Here is a 23,545-nt window from a genome sequence, read left to right as displayed (position 1 = left end):
AGTTTGAAACCCACCGAGTGAAGACATTTCTGCAGCGTGTTGACATTTTGGCTGTTCCTCCCTTACTTCAAAGGGCTGTTGGGTTCAGGTCAGATGTATGTTAGTGGTAGTATTGGTGTTGGGCATTAATTCATGATGTCCAGTTGAGGATCAGGAGATCTCCTTTCACCTGACGCAAAGGGACGCAATCGTCAAATGCGTCACGCGGCGACATGAATATGGATGTGTTTGTGTGTGTGTACAGTGTAACAGTAAGGAAGAAGTAGAGCGAGGAATGCGTTGGAATGACGAGGAGGTCACTGAAGGAGAATCTATTGCAGAGCTGGCACGCATCACGCATCACACATTGCCTTCCGACAAATAAACAAGTCCATACTTTATCATGTGTTTACTACCTGGTATGTTTAACTTAACCGAACTGTGCTGCTCCCTCCACCTCCCTCTCCACCTGTCTCCTCTATTCCACTCCTGTCTGTCCTCTCCTTATCCCCCCCCCGCCAACAGAGTAGGCAGAGTGGCAGTTTGAAGGATTGCGATCACTCCCCTTGGCTTGGCTCCTCTCCTCCTCTCTTTTGCTTACACGGCCCCCCATCTGTTAAGCTGTCATCAGGCTTGCTGGGGCGACCTTGTTAGGGCCACCCCGCAGGTGCTCGCTTTGGAGACGAGGTAGCCCTGATGCCCCCCCCCCCCCCCTTGAACTGACTGGGTCTTCCCATAGGCCGAGAGTCAGAGTGAGATTTGTCATGTGTGACTTCAGGGGTTGCGTGTGGAAATATTTATATTGGTCAAGTGCAGAGTCGGGTTTCGCTCCTAATACTGCTGTAAGCATCCGGATGTATGGGCTCTTTCAACGCAAACACCTTCTCATACAAATACATGAGAAATGTTTATTCATTAATGAACTAATAATAACGTTCTAGGAGTCGGTCGTACTATAGGGGTCAAACTGTCAGGGGACCGTTGTTTATGATCAATGACAGAATGGAAACATTGCTTAGTGGAGGTTTGCACTCCCTGATTCTTTGAATGGGCTTTTCAATTTTCTCATAATTGGATTTACACCGTCCACATGGTGATCTGGATCATCATCAAAATGTTCTAAATTGTTCTTGGAATCTTTATACAGTAACCATGAAAAGTTGATGTGTATTTTTTTAACTCGTTTTTTAAATCCGTAAATTGAGTTTTCAATATTAAAATGTCATGTTTTTTTCCGAACGTCATTCTGCATCAGATCCAGAAGACGTTTTTCATGATAGTTCATATCGGACCCCTTTAAGGCATATTTTACACGATATGATGTTTTGTTCCAGAAGGGTATCCCGATCGCTCTCGAAATCTTATGGGATCTAAGTGAGACCAAGATCCATCCAGCAGTTTTTACGTAATCCTGCTAACAGAGAGACAAACAGACAGATGCTGTCAAAAACATGACCTCCTTGGCAGAGGTTACAAAAAAACGCCCATTAGCACTCAGGAGGAGAAATGAAGAAATGCATGTTTCTGCAGTGATAACTGAAGTCATGGAGACTTTATTTTACTGACCAATGATCGTGAATGCGTGCATTTAAGAGCACGGCTCCACCCGCTGGTTATATTAGGTAGTGCAACAGTTAAATTCAAAACCCACTGTGGTCAAATCCCTGTTAATTTCTTCATTTCTCGATTTTTCCACTTTATTGATTTTTTTTTAATTTGCTGAGGTCCACAAAACTCTGCATGCTCTTATAACAATATTTAAAAATACAGTTAGAATAACAGAACACATGTTTTGCTTCGTGTTTTGATGAGACACTTGTTGAGGCATGAGAGGGAGAGAAAAAAAAACCAAGTTGCTTCAGATGACTGATAAAAAGGCAAAAAAAAGATACAATTATTTAAATAAAGATTATTTTTGCCAGATTTGAAAAAAAAAAGTAAAGAGCAAGAAAAATGGTTAAGACAAGGGGAGGAGGGGGCGGAGGAGGAGGAGAAGAGAGGGCAGGAGTGGAAAGAGGAGAAGACAAAAGATTCGTAAAACTAAAGCAGTTGTGGACGACAGCAAAAGTTGTGAGTACATATTCATTATGCTTCTTTTATATCTAATTCTAACAGAATAGCTCGTGGATTGCAAAAATATCGATGCAGTTATTTTTGCACCGATTAGATATAAATAGAGAGGTAAAGGAATACGTGGCGTGAATGTTTGGCTGATTGGTGTGAGAATTTATACTTTACATTTGCAGAGTCCTGTTAGGACAAGCAGAGGAAAAAGAAGTCACCCCGAAAAACAAATTAAAAGAGGCATGCAGTGAGATGAGCCAGGACAATCCAGAGAGAAATGTCACATATATGACTCTGCAATTATCAGAGCAAGAAAACACACAAATTGACAAACTGTGAGGATAAAGATTGGCCGGTGGGGATTGTACAGTAGGAAAACAGTGAAATGTTCTATGAAGAGAAAGCTGGAAAAGTACAATGCACGATTTAACAGAGGAGGGGCGGAGGGGTCCTCAAATGGGGCACACAAAAAAACACATTCTTTTGAGAGAACTCACTCTTTGGACGCCAAAGTTACACTGACACATCACGAGAGGAATGACGAGGGGCGGCAGAGAGGAGAGGGAAGGAGCCATAGCAACAAAAGCACTGAGGGAAAAAGAGAAAATAACATTTTCACAGGTAGAAAAAGATTATTTTATTTTTTAAATATTGCTCCTTGCTTACACGCAGTCCAAATACAAGAACAGACAAGAATAAACTGTCGAGCGGATTATTCCACGGCACCCCGCAACAACTTGTCTGTTGTCCAAAACATAGCATGACTCTCTGTTTTCAGAGGCAGCGAAACGTTTAGGGGAAAACATTACCGTGACCTGGAACTTTCGGAGCATGTTTAAGCAAGAAGATTAAAGGAAACATAAACAGCATCAAAAACTCTTGAGCAAGGATATTGAACAGTTCCTCTCTGTGAAATCACCCTGACTCGTTTCCTCTTTGGTTTCCTCCAGCTCGTAAAGCTCGCCTCTTACAAACCGAAGGAATGGGCGGCCTTCCAGCGGTCCTGCTCCTATGCAGTTTCCACGGTACCACTGCCAAGCAGAACACACAAATCATCCTGTTTAATTACGCTCGAGTCTTGGTGTGTTTTGTTTTCATGCTGCAAAACGCTCCCCTTCATGTGGTTTCTGTTCCGCAGCGCTCACAGCTGTAGCTCGAGCCCAGCAGGACGGTAAAATGCTCTTCTCGTCACAAGTCACATTTTCAATCAGGAACATTTACGGTGCACGACATCTGTCCGTCTGTGAGTCATTGCAATGGGTCACTGGTAAGTTTCCAGTCTGATGGCGCCCTCTTTCCTTGTTTCCAGAGACCACTCTGGCACCTGGAGGAGCCTTGCCAGCCAGTAAGCGACAGCAGATTGGCGGGTGACCTCTGAACTCTCTCTGTGGAGCCCCCCCCCCCCGATGAAGTGCTACGAGAGCGATGCAGTTTCAGTGTGTCTTGTGCCTGTGAATCTTGAATCTTGAATCTCTGTCTCCACAGACTGTAGAGAGGAGATGTACCCTTGCACCAGGATGTACTCAGTTCAACGGCCCGTCAAGCGATACGTTGGTGGCATTTGCATCTACAGGTGAGCAGCACTTTACCTGCACTTTCATGAATGAGCAGCGATCAGCAGCATCAGCCATGACTGTTCACCGGTCATTTTAAAACTATATACTAAATATTCCCTGACAAGAAAACATCTTTATAAATTTGTCACTTTTTTCCTCTTTGGTATTAAACAATTATTAGAAAAAAGTAATAAAACAATGAAAATTCACCAACACATCCTTAGAAATGACCGATTATAAGAACTTAACTGGTTCATCGGGGCTGTGTGGGTCCACACTTTGGTTGTCAAAGCATCATCTATCATTAGATTGATTGATACAAAGAAGAAAATGTTGCTTGCCTTGGTCAGAGGAAGTATGCGACATCACACACCTCCAACCAAGCCCTCTGACACAAAAGCAGAATGAAAGAAATCTTATTAGAAAAATATGACAAAAAAAATAACAGTAATACTATCAAAGTCCCTCCATTAGCATTAGCAAACAGTGTTTTAATAGTAGTTGGTGGTGGTGAGGCAAATGTGACTATTTATTGTTGGTAAATGCATGAAAGAATTATACTTTAGTCACGATGCATGTGCAGCGTGAGGCTGACATCACTCACATGAATATGATTACACTTCCGATGCAGCCTTCCTCGCGTCTACGTGATCAACAAGGAGATCTGTGTGAGGACGGTGTGCCAGCAGGACGAGTATCTGAAGGGTAAAGCGTTCCTCAGTGAAGTTAAGCATCATGTCGGGTACGTGACGACGCGCTATGGAAACATCCGTCTCTTCCACATTACAGCTGAACTGTGCAGAGAGTTGTCTGGGTGGCCCAGACGAATCCAGAGGTCATCCAACAGGAGACGCTGTCGCAATCGCCGTGGCAACCCCGCAACTTGGGCAAACAAGGCCTGATGGGGCCACCAGAGAGGATGGAGCCCCCAAAAACCAACCCTCAACATCTTAAATCCACCACCTGATGGGGGGGGGGGGGGGTGGTCTTTTTATTTCTCTTTCAGACGTACGTGTGAGTGCGCTGATTCGTAACTACGTGCATGTTTAAGTCTGTTGTGTGTGGATACCGAACGAGAGCTTGTTTAATTTGCGTGTTATTGGACACAGATCATGTCTTTCAGGATTTACGAAGCATTTAAAGGCACTGTAGTGATGTTTCTAGAGCAGCACTAAGTCATGGCATTGATCAAAGAAATACCCACTCTGTTGTGGATTGTAAGGTACACGTATGCAATCCAGTAGTATGTGTACTATTCTATCAAAGAATAAACACCCTATTTGCTATTTGCTCATTGATTTGTTACTTTTTGCACTCTATTTGCGAAGACAGAATAAAAACACGAAGACAAAGATCATGGTCATGAAGTGTCGTCTTTGTTTTTCTTTGCATATTCATGTCCACACATACAATACAGTTTGAATAACAAGTAACATTTGGGAGAGATGCGTATAATTGAAACTCAGCTGATGTCTGCGTTCCATTCGACATCCACCTCATGCCATTCCTCACTGTCATCTGGTGCCAATACGTGTGCAACATGTTCCATTTCTCTCTATTTAGCAGTATCACAATAAAAAAAAAAAACAGACACGCTTGGTCCCACGTTGCATTTTGTCACATTGCAGAGTACCGTTATTAACATGGAATTGGGATTCAGAGTTAACGCTAGTTTGTCGAGTACGACCTGCTGCGTTTTGGAGGTCGATGACCCGATCGGCTCCTCATAAAGCTTCAAGGAGGTGAAGTTCTCCCCCGGACTGATGGGGCAGCGCACACAGACCCATTCATTGAGCAGGAGAGTAGAACCTAAATGACTCAGTCTCAGCCTTCGCAGCTGTCGATGAATAAAGATGACGTAGCAGAAAATCGTCTCGGGTTCCCTTTGGGACACATAAAAGCACTTAACGCCTCCATTTCCTTTAGCACTCCATTGCTAAGCTAATCACATCGCAACAGCCCCACGTCCCCGTCTCCTTGTACTGGTTTACACACAACACAATGCACCCAGTGCTCAGTGTTCAACAGCTGCAGCTCTGTTCAATGTGTTCTCTCACAGCTCCCCTAGGGGGTGCTAGAGAGCGCAGCACTGCTCTACATCACCTCTCGCTTTCAAGTCAAATCATTTGGGGGTAAACTTCACTAAAACCTCAAACTAAATGCTGAACAAACCCGTTGTTGAATGCAGACTTGATTCACGTAGACAGACTAGACTGCCAGTCAGTCCTCTGCCCGGGGCTTGGAGAATTATAAATTAAGAGTACATTAAGTTAACTCCAGCAGCAAAGGTTACAAGCTACTGACAATTAATACATTTAAAATAGATAGCCTCTGTACATAAATTAATTTAGCATGGTCTGTACAGAAATTATTTTTAGTATGACACTTTGCTAGATTTCATTAAGAGATATTTGACTATGTCGCCTAGAATTAAATGTCGATTAAATGTCTATTTTGCATTAAAAAACACACAATGAGAACAGAAGGACAATGTAAACTAGGAAGATAGAATGTATATAATTTGCAGAAGAAATAAAGGTAGTTAAGAATAATGGGGCATGAAGGTTTTATTTCAGTTCAGCACAGTTAAGGCCTGAATTAAAATAAAACAAATTAGTATTGCAGGGAGAGATACAGTAGGTGAAAGAATAACAGGGAAGACAAAGCTATAAAAGGTGTTGCGTAAATTTACAGAAAGATAAGAGACAGAAAAATGAACAAATATCTCCTCACATGGGGGACACAGGGTCAAAATCCCCCCACAGGTCAGAGCTGGCCGTGGCGGCGGCGTTGGATGGAGGCGCCGAGTTGGAATTACTGGAGTCCAGGTCCAGTAATGATCCTGGAGAGGAAGTAAATGAAAACACATAAGGATCCTCTGAAAAAGGAGGAAGTAGTGAAACATACATATAATTACTAGTCTTTGGGGAAAATTGCTGTAAAATATTCCATTAGCAAGGATCTCTTGCAAGTCACCTGTTAAAGTATGAAGTTTGAAATTTTCTAGAGAGTTTTTTCTATAGCAACCCCCCCCCCCCCCCACACACACACACACACATACACACACCACACCTCATCCTTTATTGGGGACTATTTCTTTGGTTTAGAAAAGTTCCAATGAAAACTGTTTCCAGATGAGACAAATAGCTGTGGATTTTTTTTTAAAAGCTTTCAATGTTTTGAGCTTTCAATCTCAGAGACGGGCATCGACAAGCCTCAGCACACGGAACATAAACTGTGTAGGAATAAAATCGATGCAGCTTTGTGAGATGAATCAATGTGACAATCCAGTGCAAAGGCATCTAATGCCACAGCTGGCCGGAGAAGGAGGAAAATAACAGCCTTTTACAACTGGAGTCCCCCTAAAGGTTTTGGCTGATGCTCTTGCGAGTCAGCGTGACATCGCACTCACCACTTGCATTGTAAAAGACTGTGGACATAAATGCTTCACCGAAAATAGCTTTTAAACAAACACCATGGAAATACAAACGAAACAACAAAATGACTTTGTTTGCTCCACGGGGGGAACGTTTGCGTTAACTTTCTTTGCGTGCGCGTACAGCAGCTGCACCGATTTGAACCAAGAAGACGGACGTAACGCTGCAATGTGATGGATTATTGGGGTGATAAATGTTTATCTCTTCAGACTAGTAGCAGCGCTTAATCGTAACTGCATCAGCTAATCCCCGGTCCTTGAGTTTGGGTGAAAGGCGGAGGACACACATTTCACTCTCTCAAAGATATTCAAATATAGTCAATGTTCTTAAACGTGTCTCCTCATCACGAGGAATGCATTTTGTGACCTTGACAAACGTATTATTTTGTGTTCTTTATGTAACACATTATAAATGAGCATGCAATAATTATGTCAACGTTACCAGACGGAGGTTATGATGTTTTTTTTTGAATTGGTAGGCTTAGAAGAAAACAGAACGTGAAACAGACTGTTACTGCTACCTACCAGAATCACTTCCTTCTGCTGATGGTTGGATGTTATGATTGGTAGATCTGGATGAAGGGGGTGGGGCTAACTTTCCTCCGGGAGGAGGTGGAAGTAGTCCAAGACCGCCTGAACTCTGAGGACGAGACCTGTCCTTCTTTTTCGACTGCTGGAAAAAGGGGACAGAAAAACACATGCGATTGGGTTTTTGACAAATGAACTCATTTTCCTGAGTCACATAACAAAGTTACATTTTATAAAACAGTTGAGAATACTCGGTCTTTCAATCACGAAGGGCATCCTGAAGTATTTGAATCAAGGTTACCCCAATATTTAGAGTGATAGTCTGCCCTTCTTTGAAGCCCAGGTCCAGCTTAGGGGTGGAATCTGGCGCCTGTGCCTGCTTGATAAACTCGGTTTCCTGTTTTACCCACCTGGGGGACAAAATGAGGGGGGGGGGGGGGGGGGGGGGCATCGGGTGAGATGGAAAAGGATCATATTTTTTCTACTGAACTGTCGTGAATAAATTTACTCCAGCATTATTCACGATTCATGAAGTCTGCATACTTAAAGTGATCCTGCAGCGAAACATTGAAGTCAAAGGCGTCGCCTCGGTCACCGAAGCCAATGCCGATGAAGGCGCTGCGACCTATGAGAGACGAGAAGACCTTTAACTCGACTTTTCACCAGTTATTTTACAATGCTTTTTACACCACCTGCAAAAGTCTCAGAGAAATTATGCTTTTCGTGCGCCTTTGTTTGAAGTGAATATGGCTGATCATTCTTTGTATTGGGTGGAGGAAGTGGACAAAGTATTTTTAGGGATAGCTCACGAGCGTAGGCTTCGGTAAAAGCCTCGATCAAACTAATCGACATGAGCAGGAATAAGAGAGAGAGACTAAATATATTGGGGAAAGTACACGCAAACAGATTTTCCACACTGTAAAAAACACAGTTTCTAAGATATCGTGTAAAACAATAATTTCACACCTGTCTGGTAAAGTGTGAGGACAGTTACGAAACGCTTAGCTATGGTTTGACTCACCATTGTCATCTTGAATACGGAGCACAAAGTATCGGCTTGAGTCGCTGACTGTCTCCACCGCAATGCCTGGGAACTCGTCTACCGGTGCCTGAGCAAAGAGCTCCCCTGTAGAGTCACGCAAAATAAGAGCATTCGTTATCGACCTGCAGCATGATGCACTGACCGCTTGGATCAAGGAGGAAGACTTAGAGATATCAGTTATTAGTCAAGGTGGGTTCTGGATCAGATCCAGAAGACGTTTTACATGATAATTCATATCGAACCCTTTTATGAATGTGATTTTTGGTGAGTGAATTTAATGCATATTTTACAAGATATTATTATTTTTTTATTTTTTTAAACGCCTCCATTATAAGTAAATGGGAAAAGCAGGATTTTGTTTGTATCCCAACGGGTATCCGGATTGGATTAAAGGAGGCACGCATTAAAGTAATTTACACCAGTAAATACCACTGTCCTGTGCGCTTTCCTCTCACCAGAGATTTTGTCTTCCAATTTCACGTAGGCCACTTTGCCCCGCGCCGTCACGCGCATCCGTCCCGTCCAGTCGGGAGCGTCCAGCTTCCAGTCGGCAGCCCTTGGGACGCAAAAGACACAGGAAGTCCGTGAGACACTGTGATGTAGGGGAAGTGGTGACAGCAGTTCAAAGAGGCTGACGTTGAGACGGAAGGATTAGGAAGGAGAGGAAGAGAAAAAAAAAGACGGGAAAGGAGATTTGTCCGTGTGTGTGTGTGTGTTATTGTTATGATTCATGGAGACACACTCCGGCACCGTTTCTACGTGAGCGGAGCGCAAACAAGACTTCAGAGGGGCGTTTCACTGAGACCTGAGGCTGAGGTATGACATCATCGGCCTTTACTCGCTGTAAAATAGGGTCACCGGTTAACCAATGGCGTCTCTCGTGGGACTTGGGCCTGGCTACTGTTTGGTTGCTGTAGTGTCCACTCGGATGCAGCAGCCAATGGGAAATGGGGTAAACAATTCACTGTCATCATCATTTAAACTACACTAACCGTTTCCCGTGACGTCACTACAAAAGGACATAAACAGCTGGTAAATGTTTGGGTTTTTAAAACACTGATAAATTGTCCTGACTATTATTTATACTAAACAGGTGAGAAACGAGAAGATCCGAAGCAAAACTGTTCGGAAAATATTCGAAAAAATAAAAGCAATATTTTTCCAGCAGTAGAATAAAGCGATCCGGACCTCAGGACCGTTATTTATCGCTGTTGGATCAATCCGAACACGACCTCGTAATTACGCAACACGAGAGAACGCACGTGAAAGCCGCCTTGTCTTGAGGACGCCTCATTGGTGCGGTAAGCTGAGCAGGTGGGGTCGACCCCCCCCTCGCCTCACGATGCGGGTTCCTAATGCCCCCCCCCCCCGCCCGCGTCTCACCTGATGGCCCGGTTAGATGCTCTCGGTGGAATTCGGTAAACGTTGACTTCAGGTTTGACGCAGAGAATCGATTCGTACTCAGACGGACCGTCATTCGCCATCTTGGCTTTGACTCAGTCGGTGTTACGCCGGTCCGTGGTGACCGTGAGCGGTGCGCCCTTGCGGCGTTGACGGCTTGCGTGACCGTAATAGACCGCGTAATTGCGCACAAGCTTGGCGGACCCTGTTTCCGCTTTACGGTACCCCCCATCCCAGATTTTACACACAAACACGGGAAGATTACTTGTCAGATACGTTACAAGTAAAATAAATAAATAAATAATGTAACGTCGGTGCAAACCAATAATCCCCCAGGGATCATTACAATAATGTACTCAAATGACGTCATACTAATGGAGGAGTGGCAACACATTTACAAAAACCATTGTGTGGAGTTAAGAAGTATTTATCAAGCAATAAAAGCTAAAAGGTCTTATGGTCTTGTTACAGTAAATAAAATAATGTATCACAGGAATTGCCTTAATATTTTATTGCTACTCAGCAAATCCAAATTTGTTTTTCAATCATTCTTGAGCTACACAAGTAAAAAATCAACACATGACAACATTTTGGCAAATGAAGACAACTTTATGTTTTAAAGCACATTTCATACATGAGTTTAGCATGAGAGTTAAAAGTGATAAAGATGAAACGCTCACAATCTAAAAGGATAACTACATGCAAACATTACAGACAACGTAACAAGATGTATCCATTAATGGACGCAGTAGGGAGTGGCAAGAAAAAATATTTTAAGCAGCTCTCATATTAACTGTGCGGTCGCATAGCAACATGCCGCTTCCCCATTTTTTGATTTGACTCTCAGGATAACCAGTAAACCAGAACCAGATGCTGGGTTCTGCCGTTCTGGATGGTTCATGTGGCACAAGCATGTCAGCGATGTATTTTATCCCACTACCACAGAAGGGATAGGAAAACCATTAATATGAAAGGAACCTGTGAATTACTGGGAGCTAGTGCAAAGGTTTAAAACCGGTTGTAATGTGAATTTCTCTCTCTCTGTGTGTGTGTGTGTGTGTGTGTGTGTGTGTTCTTTTTTTGGCCGCAGTCTGTAGAATGAGTTTTGCGTTCCCTTTGAAGCTCAGATTGTGAGTAGTCCAGTCTCCCCGAGATAATTAGATGAATCAGTCTTCTGATGTTAATGCTATTTTGATGACATTAAACTGACGACAGATGACAGTTTATTATTTTATTACACATTACCACGCTGCCACATTAACAGCAAGCCGCATTTACCTGAATGTGAAAAGCCTTGCCGCAGCTTGAAAGCTGTTCTTCTCAGTTCTCCTCCCGTTGGTTTCGATACTGAGCAAACACCAAGCGTGTGTTTTCTCTAACACCAGATCGTGTCACAGTCCAAGCAGCTTGAAGGCATCTCTTAAATCTTCTGCTTCACACGGCTGGGAGAGAAAGATACATTCAGTACTGGCTTTTTACCTTGATCCTGTTGGAACATGAGCTGCACATGGTCAAAACCTTTACCTGGAGGATGCGGTTCAGCTTTCTGGCAAGGCGTACAGAGTTTTGGTGGAGCTCTTCCCAAGCCTTGAAGCTGCTTTGTTTTCTATCCACAAAGGTCTGCCAGCAATAGAAGAAGTCTAAAAGGAGAGCCCAAAACGCAACCATCGTTATTCACAGGGATTTTATTCCTCCGTCACATGCTCAGATTTATTCCTCCACCTTTGTAACTCATGACCGTGAGCTGCACGCCGGCTCCCTTCAGCGTTCTTAGGCCTTCTCTTTCGCGGCTGTCCTCCGGGTCGCAGAAGTACAAGCGAGAGACGAAGATCCTGAGGCGAAGGTTGGGCGTCTGGCTCAGGAACTGAGACAGTCTGGCGGAGCAGTTGGCGCAGGGAGACCAGGAGCAGAACCAGGTGATGGAGTAACTGAGCCTCTTCTCCCCAGTAACCCCGCTGCCCCACAATCCGGGGCACAAGGCCCCCAGATAGCGTAAGAACAGTAGCTATGGAGAAACGGGAGAATGGACTAAATTATTTCTCCCCTTCTCTGAACCGGACCGTCTGGTACCTGCAGTGCTTACCTCCACATGACAGCCAGTACGATTACGCAGGTGTCCAAAGTCAAAGGTTAAGGTGTCTGGCCCCACTCGCCTCTTCACTACAAAGCAGAGGTACGTCTCGTGCCGGCCTCTTGCCCAGCGCATGTTCTTATAATGGTAGATGAACTTTTTCCGGGGCAAAAGCACGCTGAGGCAAACAGAAAGAAAACGGCCCTTTTTCTTATGAGTTACGTTTGCATTGTTCAAACGACTCACACTTGAATCAGGGTTTTAATCCAAAGTTTAAGCCCAATGAAGTCATGTGAAACCTGCGGGTTAACTTGACACCAGTGACGGACAGTCGGGCGACAACATTCACTGCTCTTTGTCTCAGTTTCACAACATTTAGCGGAACTCATTAATACCGAAACCTGTTTGTAGCGATGCAACCGGGGCGTAGATGTTGGAACAGAATTCCACTGAAGAATACAAGTATAAATATTTATGGGGGAAAAAAGCGTGCATGTAAAATATAAATAAAAATAGGGATCAAAACAAGCATGCATAAACGTCAATTGCATCCATTCCTGCTCACCTGTCAAGCTTCATAATCATTTCGAAAGATGCGCTTCGTTTAGGCGGACGTGGGAAATGAATGAAGGTAAATGAGAGAGTGAAAGTGTGTGTGTTGCATTAAAAGGAAGGGAACTGAGAACACAGTATATACCTCTACAAACATCCTGTAAACAACGGAGGCAGCTTCTGGTTGGGTGGAACGCTTTAAAAAAAAAAAGAGACGTAGGCCGTGTGATACAAACTAGTTGTGTGGATTGCGTTGATGAGAAACAATTAATGCTATGAATGAATCACAAATTTAGCAAAATCCTTTTTTCAGGGTATTCTGTGTGTTATGTGTCTTTTTCAAATATATATATATACACAGTATATAAATATCTTTAGCTCACATGATGATTGAAGTTGACCTACTCTTTGGAACAAGGTAGGTAGATTACACATCTGAAATCCATTTCAGTGACCGCACTTGAGAGGGGAAGTGTTTGATGTGATTTGTACATGTTGGTGTTTTTCACAGACGCCGGTAAAGTGAGCCAACTGACTGGAACTTTCCAGACATTTAGGACACAATCCAGTCTCTGCCCCGTCCATATTTGCTTTCTTAGAGCATGAACCGTCAACTTCTCACCTTGTCCTGCCGTGGGATCAACCACAGACACAGTCCCTCTATTAAGCCTCACACATTCATCCGAGGTATGGTGAAGCCACCGGCGTTCCCAAAGCTTGGAAACCCTCACACCTACTATTCTCCATCCTAACCTGGGTTCCCCCCCCCCCCCCCCCCAAGCTGTCGGGCCGGGCGTAGAACTGTAATCGACCCTGCGTGTCTGCTAGAACAGCCACTCGGCTGACCGACGGGACTGTGTGGCTGAATCTCACTAAAGAGCCTTTGACCCATCGGACGCTTTCATCGATCATCCCCAGAACGCGATGCGTATGATGATCTCTCTCGTGTGTTTGCGTTGCTCTGGTCCAGGCCGCTCACTCAGTGGCACTGCTTTCCCACGACTCCCCTCACCCTCTCATGCAGTCTGTGGTTTGGGGAAATCACCGTTTCCCAGGATGGCTGTTTTTGGAGTTCATCTCTGTGTGTGTGTGTGTGTGTGTGTTGGCCATCTGTACAAGCATGTCATCAACACAGCCTATATGCTATACATCATCTGGAACACATTTATCCAATACATCCTACAAATGCACGGTGCCCCCCTAAACTGTGTGTGTGTGTCTCCATGCTGTCAGCAACCTCCCATCATATTACATTACCCTGACGGAGCTCGAGGGCTAATTTGTCTTTTCTTGACTTCAAGAGGCTGATCAAGAGCCAACACGTATTCAACCACTTCCCACCGAGCTCTCTGGGTTTGACCACAGTTGACCAAGGTCACCTCACAGTCATACTTGAACGTTCACTCGCACTGCTACCCCTCTCTTGCGCCCTGTGAATGTGTGTGTGTGTGGTGAACTGGCATAGTATAGCCAGACATGCCATGGCTGTGCATTTAAACTGTAGTCAGGGGCAGAAACCGGCTATAGGAAATGCCAAGTCATACTTTCCGAAACCCACCCGCCCACACCCTGCATGCGCGCGGACAGCGACACACACACACACACACACACACAGCCACAACGTGCAGACACACACGACCACAGTCGCAAACAGACTTTCTTTCCAGTGTGTGAACTCACATCTGTTTCCTGACAACAATAATAGCTCCAGATCAGGCGAGTGGAGGCCCAGCTAACAGGTGTCTGTGTGACAGTCTTGAAGAAACAACCCGACGGTGACCGAAAACGTGCTTCCAGTCAAAGCACAGCTCCGTATAAACGATCAGACCACACACACTTGTGTAAAGGAGCAACAATGTCGCGTTACTGGGTGTCGGGGCTTTTTCATCCGAGATAATTAAAGGACCGTGCACCAGCACAAGCTCGTGTTTGTCTTCACTTCAGATGAGATACGACTCTTTCCCACACTCATTAACGTTGTACAAACATCCTGTGGTGTTTATTTGTGGCACACTAATGCTATACCGACATCGTCTGAGGCTAGCCGTGCAGGTGAGCGCGAGGGCTGCTACCCGTATCAAGGTTGGCCTCAGAGTTAGGCTGCGTTGAGAACCACAAGCACACATTCAGCAAACGCACATTGAAATATTTTTATTTGGAAACAAAATTGTGAGAGGATAACAACTGAAGAGTCGTGTCACTTTCTGCGTCGTTAAACCATAAAATAAATACATGCGTTTCATGAAATTAAGTTATTCTGGAAATAACGAAAAGGTGAAAACAAACAGCAGCACAGTCAGTAAATAAACACTCGCATCAATAATGCAAACATATAGATATATATAGCGCAGACGACACAACGACCTTCATCTTTCGACATTCCTGGTGCATTTTTGGATCACCACTGCGTCACAGGTCTTTGTAAAACACTTTAGTCAGAGGGTGTCCCAGAAAACCTCTTTCTGGGGTCTCTAGCTTCCTCTCCTCATCATCTTCTTCATCATCATCAGGCCCCTCCCCAAGTTGCCGATAGCCCAGTTTCCTGAAGAAGACTTCCCCCACCTTGGATGGGTAGGGGACATGCGCAAACGCTCGGCGGGCACCCGTCTCCCTCGCTCTCTGCTCCAGACTCTGGACGAGCAGCCGGCCCAGGCCCCCCCTCCGGTGCCAGCTGCCCGTCACCAACCTGCAGATCCTTGCGATGCCCACTCGGTTCTCGCTCTCCCTGAAGATGCAGCCGAGGATGTCGCCCTCACAGTCTGCCACCCAGACCTGCCCCACTGTCCTTTCCCGCTCCGGGCTGATCTGCTCTGTCGGCATCTCTTTGTCTTTTTCTTTGGGTCCAATCCCGCGCCTTGGCTGAGCAAATGAAATAATATTATTTAGCTAATTGAAGTTAAGATAATAACAACAGAAAAACACTGACCCTTTTAGTCATTGGTGTTTTCGCACTGATCCTAGAGTATGGATTGTTCAGCGCGTCGTCCTGTGTCCCTCTGTAGCTGCTTCCCACATAGTCCCAGGAGGGGCGGCTGCTGCCCAGAACCCCTGTGGACCGCGGCATGGTTATCTTCAGAAAGACAATTAGCAGGAAGACTGGAATAGCAAGCGCTAGGAGGAAAGAATGGACAAGACAGCGCAGGGCCGAAGAGCAAACAGCCAGGACGAAGAGGCAGAGTGGACGAGTGAGGACGTGGAGGATGAGACGGTTCTCTGTGCCCTCACAGCCCTCCTGGAGAGACATCGGTGCAAGTTGGGAAAAATCACAAGCGTCAGAGTCAAATCACAAGATCCCCCGACCATGATGAGAACAGAACGTGTACAGCCTTCATCGTCACGCACACACACCTTGATGAGGGTCTTGACCGCCTCTATGTCCTCCTCCTTCATCCTCCTCATCACCACCTGGTCCAGCTCTAGCCTCACCATGTTCTAACAGCTAGTTGCTTAGCTTTACTGCAAAACAACAACAACAACAACAACGCACACACATTCAGAGATGACATGGGAGGATAGTTGCGCTTTGTGGTAAAACAGAGACAGTGATCAAACACCATTATTGATTGACACTTTAACAGAGATCTAGCTGAAAGTATTTCATGCGTTCCGTGTTTGCTTTGCTGAGCGGCGAACACGCAACAGCACAGCCGCGCTGGATCCGAAGGGACAGAAGGGAATCAAGAGCATCTGCAGCGGCCGCCATTAGAGCCTTCGTCTACGTGTAACGACGGAACCATCAGAAGGTAGTCGAACTAGAACAGAACCCTTTTTTAGATCCTTATGTCTGTCGGCCTGCAGACCCTCCGTTTCCGCTTACCGTGTGCAGCACGCGGCTCAAATTAGACCGGAGTTGTTGTTGTTGTTGTTGCACACTCTACTTCCGGATATCCGTTTCGTGTCCACGCAGGTCGTTTCACGTTTGGTTTTGTTTCAGCGACCACCAAGCGTGGGTTTTTTTTTTTTTTTGCGCAAGAGGTGAATTCTGCATATCGAGATACGCTTGTTTTATCTCTGCCTGCACGTTTTCCAAACGCCATTTACGTATGTACAAATCCGCACTGCGTAAACGCTACGTGAATATCACACGCGACGTCACCACGTAAGCAGCGGCCCGAAAGAAACCAAAAATAAAAGGCGAATGAGAAATACTTTGACATATTTATTAATAATTAGGTACTAGTTACGTTTAACGTTGCAAACAAAGTTGGTCATTTACATTATTCACAGAAATGCATTTCATAAACAAACTGCCAAAGACAGTATGATTTTAAACTAATATATTTAGCAATAGTCCACGACAGCCTATTTGAATGTATAACATTTCTAGCACGCGGCACCATGGGATCACAACACAGCACTCATCTACGTTCTCCCCTCGGCTCCAGAAGTCAAATGTACGTTTCAGTGGGAATGAGCCGACGTCCACTCACACACTCGCACACACCGTCTCTTCTCCCATCAGTTGGAGATCTGCCCGTCTTTATTAAGCAGAGGTCCATTTATTATCGTGTCTTCGGTTGACGTCCGTACCTCTCCGTCGCCCGTGGAGGCGTGTTCCTCCACCGACCTTTCGATTGCCTCCGCCGTCACACCCTCACCCTTCATCTCGCCACTTTGTGAGATCTCCCTCCCACTCCCTCTCTCCATTCTTCCATCTCTTAGGTTGCTGGTGCTGACCTCAATTATAACTATTTCCTCTCCATTTTCCAGCTGAAATATACCTTCCATGGTTTCTCCGCCTTCAGTCACCCTACTGCTTGCGGGGTTGGAATCCAACCCCCCTTCACCCTCGATCAGGGCTATCATCTGCATGCCCTCCTCATGTCCCTGCTCTATCTTGGTCCCACCCCCGAGTTCAAACACCACCTCCTGCCCGTCAACTGGTAACAAGCTTTGGGTTGGCGCGCAGGAAAGCTGCAGGCTGGATTCTTGGCTTTGGCCGAAGGCGGCGTTGGATGAACTGCCGTCTTGTGCCTCAGTGTGGAAATGCAGAACATAAGACTCTCCCTGGCTACCTTCCTCTCCTGGCTGCGCCTCTCCTTGCTTGTCCCCACGCCATTCACGCAGAAGTGAAATCATGCCTTCCTTATCTCCCCCCTTTGCCCCCTCCCCTTGACCATTTGTCTGGAACTGCAACACAATTGATTTCCCCTCCCCTTCCACTTCCTCTCCCGGCGCACTGCTTTCAAACTGCAACACATACGAACCCCCACCCTCCTCCATTGTCATCTCCTCCTTTGACCGTCCTTCATGATCAAAACACAACACAAACTGTTTCCCCGCCATCGTCTCCCCTGTCCTCAGTTGCCCCAAAGTAGCATAGGCATTCTCTTCCGGTGGAACAGGAGTAGGAACTGATGCCGCGGTTACTGTGGCGACTGGTGTAACCGTGGTAGCAGCGGATGGATGTCCTGAGGTGTCCACTAGAGTGGTGGAAGCTGAAAGAAGTGGTACAGTAGTGCCAGATGTTGACAAGGGACAGCGGGACATCGTGGATGCGGATGAGAGTGATGACTCTGTGATCGTGCTACAAGCAGCATCAGTCTGGGCGACGCTGGTCACATGACAGCCCGGCGCCGACGGAGCTCCGCCTGCAGCCTGATTGACAGGCGCGGTTGTAGATTTCTGGAGAGCGGCTTTTGGTTTGCGTCCCCGTCTGCCCCGTGCCGTCCGGGTGCTTTTCCCTAGTATGGGCTTGGTCAGTAGCGAGTTTGCTGAGAGAGTGCCCATCGGCAAGGCAGCGGGAGCGTTCATAGCGTTATTATTGTTGGCGACTATGAACCTGGTCTGCTGCTGCTGCTGCGATATGGTTGAAAACTGAGGCATACGAGTCTGTGATTGGTTTAGGACAGGCTGGAGTGCTTGCATGGTCTGAAGCACAGGCAAGGCCTGAAGCTCCGGAGCTGGTGGGGGGTTATTCGCCGTCGGGACAAGAATCAAATTGGAATGGCCGCCATTGTTTGAGGGGCACTGCAGAAGGAAGAAGTTTTGCGGCTGGGATGGAAGCGGCAGCGCTTGTGGCGGAGGAGCTTGCGGGGCTTGCATAGGGGATGAAAGAGGAATGAGCTGCAGGCCGCTGGTCGTTTGAATCATGAAGTAATTCTGGGAGGTGTTGGGGGGGATGTTGAGCGATGGCTGGGACACGATCAGACTACCTTGATTTCCTGAGTTTTCCAGAGTGATGGGGTTGAGCAGGGTGGTGGTGGTTGTGACTCCACCCACGCTGGCTTTCACAGCCACTCCATCTCTGCCTCCGCCACCAGGGCCGGGCAGGGACACCCCGTTGCCGTGGGTACGGATGTGCCTCTGCAAGTAGGAGTGCATGACAAACTCCTTCGAGCAGTACGGGCACTTGAAGTCCTTGCTTGACGAGTGCGTACGAAGATGAAGCTGCAGGTTGGAGGAGTGCGTAAAACTTTTGTTGCAGTGCGTGCAATGAAAAGGTCTCTCGCCAGAATGCGTGCGTTCGTGCTGGTCCGCCACAAAAAAAAAAAATACCAGCAAGGGAAGACAAAAGGAGAAAACGGGTTGAGAAAAGACAGAATTATCAAAAATACTTTTATTGTCGAGTCCGTAGCTGAATCTGCGCTAGATGCCACTGACCTGTTTGAGGTTTGATGTCTGCGAGAAAGACTTTGAGCAGATTGAGCAGGTATGAGGTCGCAGGCCGGAGTGCATCTGACTGTGTCTGCGCAGGCAGCTGGTGTTCTTGAAGGACTTGCCACACTCTTTGCACACATATGGCCTCTCGCCCGTGTGTTGACGTAAGTGGTACTGGTAGTGCGAGCTCCATTTGAAAGTGAGAGGGCAGTGGGGGCACTGGAATGCTCTGACGCCTGTGTGTACCTGGGCGATGTGAACATGGAATAAAGAATCCTTTATGCTTTTTTTTTGGGAGGGGGGGGGGATTATCCTGATGAACATTTACACATGTTTTCTGTAACTGCAGCTTGAAAGTGAAAATATCAGACATGTATGGCATCAAAGGTTACAGCTGTTAGAAGTGTTTTAGTCGGGTGTAACTCGAGTGTTGTTGCAATGAAATAAACGAATGTCCTTTGCTTTTTTGCATTTGTCTGTGAAACATACGAGACCACCGCAGTAAACTAGTCATCTTCAGCTTTTACGGTGACATGACCTCTTGGATTTAGTCCTAAAATAACAGACCTCTCCCGTGGAAACAACTTGTTTATAACTTTCTAGGAAGAGTGCGCCTTACCCTCTGATGGATCGACAGCAGCGATGACCTTTTGAAGCTTTTTCCACATTCTGTGCAGCGGTAGGGCCTTTCCCCGGTGTGATCCCTCATGTGGTACTTTAGCCCCGACGAGCCTTTGAAGGCTTTCCCGCACTCCGAACAACGGTACGGCCTCTCTGCATAACAGCGCCAGGAAAGTGAACTTAAAACTCACTTGTATACAATAAAAAAAAAAAAAAGCATTTATCACAGCTTTGCTCTACGAGTTCTTATCATACCCGAAGCATTCTTTCTACTCTATAATATCCGAAATGTAATGAAATGCAGGTTTGTCTGCGGTGCAGCGGCGATGTCTGTCCCGTACCTCCAGCAGGAGTGCTCTTGCTCGCTCCTGTCTTTTTGGATGCCTTTGTTGGTTTGGCAGGTTGCTCCTCACCCTCAGTGATGATGTTGACGTGAATCTCCCTCTGGCCTTCCTGCTGCTTGTCAGCCGGGCTGGGAGAGGACGGAAGTGGGAGAGACAGGGAAAGGGAAGGAGGACACACGATCTCAGCCTCTGCCTCAGCCAGGAGACGTTGCTCAGGGGTGTGGGAGTGCTGGTGGGTGAGGAGTGAGGACAGAAGGGGGAAGGAGCGGTCGCAGGCGGAGCAGCTGAACTGGGAGCGGGACTGCGATGAAAGAGAGTGCATCTGGACAAGCAAACGGGGGGGAGGGAAAAAAATCAAAATGCATCCGATTAATTTCAGTCCCTTAGCAGAAGACTATCCTCACCAGTGATACGTGTCTGCTGAGGCCTCCACTGGTCTTGAAGTTCTTATTACAGTAGCCACATGACAGCCCTGCCCATGCGGTTCTGGCCTCCGGCTGGATGGTCTCGGCGCTCTGAGTCACCTCAGTGAAGCTCTGCAGCAGGTCAAACTGGGCCTGGGTGGTTCCGACATGCTGTGGAAGCAACGCATGTAAAAACACATCTTCAGATCGCACTTTATAAAAGGGCAAGGAGATCTTTTTTTAGACCAACTAAAATTATAATAGAAACAGCTCAGATACAGGAAGACCTTCTAAATAGAATGGAAGGCCACTCTGATTTTTTTTATTAATTTAACCTGTTATTCCGTTAATGTTTTGCTTGTTTTGGAATATATATACATTTACATTCCATCCTCCGATCAGTTAGCTGGTTAAGAACATTGAGCAGCTCTGTCAGAGGTCCACACACATCCCCACCCACCCCATGACCCGATTCCCTTTGCACACACACACTTCAGTTTTTCCTTGGACCGTAAACAAAGGGACGTATCGCCCTCTTTTAACGGGTATCTGTTAGATCCCATCACTCACTGCATTGCCTCCATCTGCTCCCTCCGTCAGGCCAAGGAGCACCTCTGCTGACTGTCCGCTTTCAGCCACTGTGGTCGTCTCCACCACTTCCTCAAAATCAGCCAGGAGGTGACCGGCTCCTACCAGTCCATCCCCAACTTCCATCCCTGCGCCGGGCCCCGCCTCGGCACCGGCCCCCTGTTCCTCTGGAACCGTGTGGATGGACTGGTGCTCCTCTAGGTCTGTTCGCGTGCCAAAGGTGTGGCTGCAGCTGCCACAGCTGTACAGCAGCACACTGGCGCCAGTGTCTGTGCTCAGGTGGACCTCCGTCCCGATCGCCCTGGACGAACACACGTCTCCCCCGGAGGAGGTGAGGGTGAGCTGAGGGAGAAGGCTCGCATTCTGCCCGGAGGAGGCGGTTGACAGGAACACTTCCTCCATCCCCACCCCGACTCCGTCGGTCCCTTCCTGGCTCACAAATCTTACCATGTCTGTCAAGATGGATGATGTCACGTCCTCTGTCCCTACCACCACCTCCACTAGCTCATTTCCCTTCCTTGCCTCCTCTCCCCTCTTTCCCTCCTTCGCCCCTGCATTGAGGTTGGAGTGCGAGTTCTTGTGGAGGGCCAGGTTTGAAGAGTGCGTGAAGCTTCTCCCACATTCATTGCAGACGTAGGGCCGTTCTCCCGTGTGTATCCTCATGTGCTGCCTCAGGTTGGTCGACTGAGTGAAGGATTTGTTGCACACCGAGCAGGTGTAAGGCTTGAGACCAAGGTGGACATTTTTGTGTCGCCGCAGACTGCTCGAGTTCTTGAAGGCCTTGGGGCAGGTGTCACATGGGTAGGGACACTCGCCGGTATGCTGGCGCAGGTGATACTGGTAGTGAGAACTCCATTTAAAGGTCAATGGGCAATAGGGGCAAATGAAAGTCCGCACTCCAGTGTGGACGCTCTGGTGGACCTGTGGGACAAAAGGGAGAATGGATGTTTTCCCATTTTCCCCAGACACAGTCCTTGTTTATGTAATATCAAACTCTATTTAACGTCTCACCTGGAGCAGAGAGGAGCGCTTGAAGGCTTTTCCACAGTCCTGACATTTGTAAGGTTTCTCCCCCGAGTGAGACCTGCAAAGGAAAAGTACGATCGGTAACAAAGTGGGTAGAGGATCAATTAAAAAAACTACCGTATATGCTTTGCGCCTTGGCAAAGGCTGTACTTTAGGTTTATACGTCAGGTACTTTTCGTGCTACTTTGAGTTTAATATAAATGTTTCGGACAAGTGAAGCAGGAGTGGGTCTGTGCCCCAGATCGGGTCATATTAACGTCATCGTTACGCCGTTGTGACAGCAACACATTAATAAGGACAGCAAACAATAACCGATCGATGCGATCGTGAGTACCGTTGGTGATAGAGCAGAGCAGAGGAGCCCTTGAAGGCCTTGGGGCAGAGGTTGCAGCGGTACGGCCTCTCGTTGTTGTGGCTCCGCTGGTGGTGGGTCAGCCTGGACGACCACCTGAAGCTCTTCCCGCAGTCCATGCACTGAAAGGGATGCTCAGGCGGCTGGGCCGGGCCCGGCACCGAAGACGTCACCATGTCTAGAACCACCTCGACTTCACCCTCCGCGACCGCCTTGTCTCCATCCAGCAGCTGTCCTCTGTCCTCGTCCTCGTCTCCGTCCTCTCCCGAACCAAGAAGGGACGGGAAAGGAGAGAGGGAGTTGGCTGACTGAGGCGGTAAGAGTTCTGCTTGGACCACCAAGGCCACTGAGTTTGCCATTACTGGAGCAAGCTGGTAGCAGATGAGGGTTGTTTGGGAAAGCAGATGTGGATTACTTTTGGTGCAGCATCATGTTTTGGGGTTTTTTTCTTTCACCTTTCCTCGTGTTCACATTTTCATCGGTTTTTTATGAATTCTTTCCCTGTCGGCAACTGGAAACATCAGCCGTCTCCCTCAGTAGGCAGCCCCGGACAGGTCTGACATGGAAATAAACACACAATTAAGACTTGGGAACTCTGGGAAGGAATGTCCCCTTTAAATTCCACCCCTGCCTCCCTCCCGTGTATAACCCCCCCCGCCCCCCCCGCCTGCTGTCTATCATCTGGCCGTCAGTCCGATTCTGTTCCTCCCCGCAGTGCGGTCCTCACCACTAAAAGAGGCCACAGCTAAATTAAGACGCTATAAAAGTGTATCCCACCGTAACCGGTCAGCGAGCCGACACACAACGCAACAGAGAAAATATCCGCGTTTGTTGTAACAACAAAAAACTAGCTACCGGCCCTCATTTAAAGCTAACCTACCGCTAGCTATTGCGGAATAGCTCATTTTAGCCCGCACCGTAATGCTAATCATTAATTCAGGCTAAAGTATTACTCACCGAGCATCTTTAACTCATCTCAAA

At 46.9% G+C, this 23,545-nt stretch overlaps 5 protein-coding genes across 5 annotated transcripts; 1 reads left to right on the top strand and 4 right to left on the bottom strand.

Annotated features, from left to right (window-relative positions):
- The first annotated feature begins 1,946 nt into the window (after window positions 1-1,946).
- mfap5 (microfibril associated protein 5) lies at window positions 1,947-4,567 on the top strand. The gene is made up of 7 exons (XM_068760429.1): window positions 1,947-2,049; window positions 2,994-3,068; window positions 3,182-3,214; window positions 3,353-3,388; window positions 3,529-3,616; window positions 4,231-4,304; window positions 4,389-4,567. The coding sequence occupies exons 2-7, from the start codon at window positions 3,026-3,028 to the stop codon at window positions 4,499-4,501; spliced, it is 387 nt and encodes a 128-aa protein (XP_068616530.1). The 5' UTR covers window positions 1,947-2,049; window positions 2,994-3,025; the 3' UTR covers window positions 4,502-4,567.
- A 1,761-nt stretch (window positions 4,568-6,328) lies between these two features.
- Window positions 6,329-10,110, bottom strand: necap1 (NECAP endocytosis associated 1). The gene is made up of 7 exons (XM_068757939.1): window positions 9,989-10,110; window positions 9,061-9,161; window positions 8,585-8,689; window positions 8,107-8,188; window positions 7,865-7,973; window positions 7,561-7,708; window positions 6,329-6,441 (listed from the first exon to the last, which is right to left on the bottom strand). Exons 1-7 carry the CDS (start codon window positions 10,087-10,089, stop codon window positions 6,329-6,331), a joined length of 759 nt encoding a protein of 252 aa, XP_068614040.1. The 5' UTR covers window positions 10,090-10,110.
- Window positions 10,111-11,397: 1,287 nt separating this feature from the next.
- aicda (activation-induced cytidine deaminase) lies at window positions 11,398-12,662 on the bottom strand. The gene is made up of 5 exons (XM_068755498.1): window positions 12,643-12,662; window positions 12,090-12,255; window positions 11,729-12,011; window positions 11,531-11,646; window positions 11,398-11,448 (listed from the first exon to the last, which is right to left on the bottom strand). Exons 1-5 carry the CDS (start codon window positions 12,660-12,662, stop codon window positions 11,398-11,400), a joined length of 636 nt encoding a protein of 211 aa, XP_068611599.1.
- A 2,126-nt stretch (window positions 12,663-14,788) lies between these two features.
- nat14 (N-acetyltransferase 14 (GCN5-related, putative)) lies at window positions 14,789-16,086 on the bottom strand. Its single transcript, XM_068760435.1, has 3 exons — window positions 15,978-16,086; window positions 15,556-15,861; window positions 14,789-15,488 (listed from the first exon to the last, which is right to left on the bottom strand). Exons 1-3 carry the CDS (start codon window positions 16,056-16,058, stop codon window positions 15,039-15,041), a joined length of 837 nt encoding a protein of 278 aa, XP_068616536.1. The 5' UTR covers window positions 16,059-16,086; the 3' UTR covers window positions 14,789-15,038.
- A 701-nt stretch (window positions 16,087-16,787) lies between these two features.
- znf628 (zinc finger protein 628) lies at window positions 16,788-22,923 on the bottom strand. Its single transcript, XM_068755489.1, has 8 exons — window positions 22,547-22,923; window positions 22,198-22,270; window positions 21,169-22,107; window positions 20,599-20,769; window positions 20,192-20,516; window positions 19,849-20,003; window positions 19,233-19,475; window positions 16,788-19,100 (listed from the first exon to the last, which is right to left on the bottom strand). Exons 1-8 carry the CDS (start codon window positions 22,921-22,923, stop codon window positions 17,088-17,090), a joined length of 4,296 nt encoding a protein of 1,431 aa, XP_068611590.1. The 3' UTR covers window positions 16,788-17,087.
- Between the last annotated feature and the right edge of the window lie 622 nt (window positions 22,924-23,545).

This window comes from Brachionichthys hirsutus, chromosome 3, assembly GCF_040956055.1.
Source record: "Brachionichthys hirsutus isolate HB-005 chromosome 3, CSIRO-AGI_Bhir_v1, whole genome shotgun sequence".
NCBI classification, from domain to species: Eukaryota; Metazoa; Chordata; class Actinopteri; order Lophiiformes; family Brachionichthyidae; genus Brachionichthys; species Brachionichthys hirsutus.
The sequence above is the reverse complement of the archived record's forward strand: the minus strand, read 5'-3'. Positions and strand labels throughout refer to the sequence as shown.

What these genes read in the sequence shown, in the direction of transcription:
- mfap5 (XM_068760429.1), top strand. Translation starts at nt 3,026, where the DNA reads ATGGGCGGCCTTCCAGCGGTCCTGCTCCTATGCAGTTTCCACG. An exon ending in GGTGGCATTTGCATCTACAG is followed by an intron (nt 3,617 to 4,230) that starts GTGAGCAGCACT and finishes CTTCCGATGCAG; the next exon opens with CCTTCCTCGCGTCTACGTGA. An exon ending in GCAGGACGAGTATCTGAAGG is followed by an intron (nt 4,305 to 4,388) that starts GTAAAGCGTTCC and finishes TCCACATTACAG; the next exon opens with CTGAACTGTGCAGAGAGTTG.
- necap1 (XM_068757939.1), bottom strand. Translation starts at nt 10,089, where the DNA reads ATGGCGAATGACGGTCCGTCTGAGTACGAATCGATTCTCTGCGTCAAA. An exon ending in ATTGGAAGACAAAATCTCTG is followed by an intron (nt 8,690 to 9,060) that starts GTGAGAGGAAAG and finishes GTGACTCTACAG; the next exon opens with GGGAGCTCTTTGCTCAGGCA. An exon ending in CTATCACTCTAAATATTGGG is followed by an intron (nt 7,709 to 7,864) that starts GTAACCTTGATT and finishes CCCTTTTTCCAG; the next exon opens with CAGTCGAAAAAGAAGGACAG.
- aicda (XM_068755498.1), bottom strand. Translation starts at nt 12,662, where the DNA reads ATGATTATGAAGCTTGACAG. An exon ending in ATGATTATGAAGCTTGACAG is followed by an intron (nt 12,256 to 12,642) that starts GTGAGCAGGAAT and finishes TGTTTGCCTCAG; the next exon opens with CGTGCTTTTGCCCCGGAAAA. An exon ending in GTACTGGCTGTCATGTGGAG is followed by an intron (nt 12,012 to 12,089) that starts GTAAGCACTGCA and finishes GTTTCTCCATAG; the next exon opens with CTACTGTTCTTACGCTATCT.
- nat14 (XM_068760435.1), bottom strand. Translation starts at nt 16,058, where the DNA reads ATGGTGAGGCTAGAGCTGGACCAGGTGGTGATGAGGAGGATGAAGGAG. An exon ending in CGGTCAAGACCCTCATCAAG is followed by an intron (nt 15,862 to 15,977) that starts GTGTGTGTGCGT and finishes ATGTCTCTCCAG; the next exon opens with GAGGGCTGTGAGGGCACAGA. An exon ending in AAACACCAATGACTAAAAGG is followed by an intron (nt 15,489 to 15,555) that starts GTCAGTGTTTTT and finishes TCATTTGCTCAG; the next exon opens with CCAAGGCGCGGGATTGGACC.
- znf628 (XM_068755489.1), bottom strand. Translation starts at nt 22,923, where the DNA reads ATGGCAAACTCAGTGGCCTTGGTGGTCCAAGCAGAACTCTTACCGCCT. An exon ending in CAAGAGCACTCCTGCTGGAG is followed by an intron (nt 20,004 to 20,191) that starts GTACGGGACAGA and finishes GCTGTTATGCAG; the next exon opens with AGAGGCCGTACCGTTGTTCG. An exon ending in AGACATCAAACCTCAAACAG is followed by an intron (nt 19,101 to 19,232) that starts GTCAGTGGCATC and finishes GTGGCGGACCAG; the next exon opens with CACGAACGCACGCATTCTGG.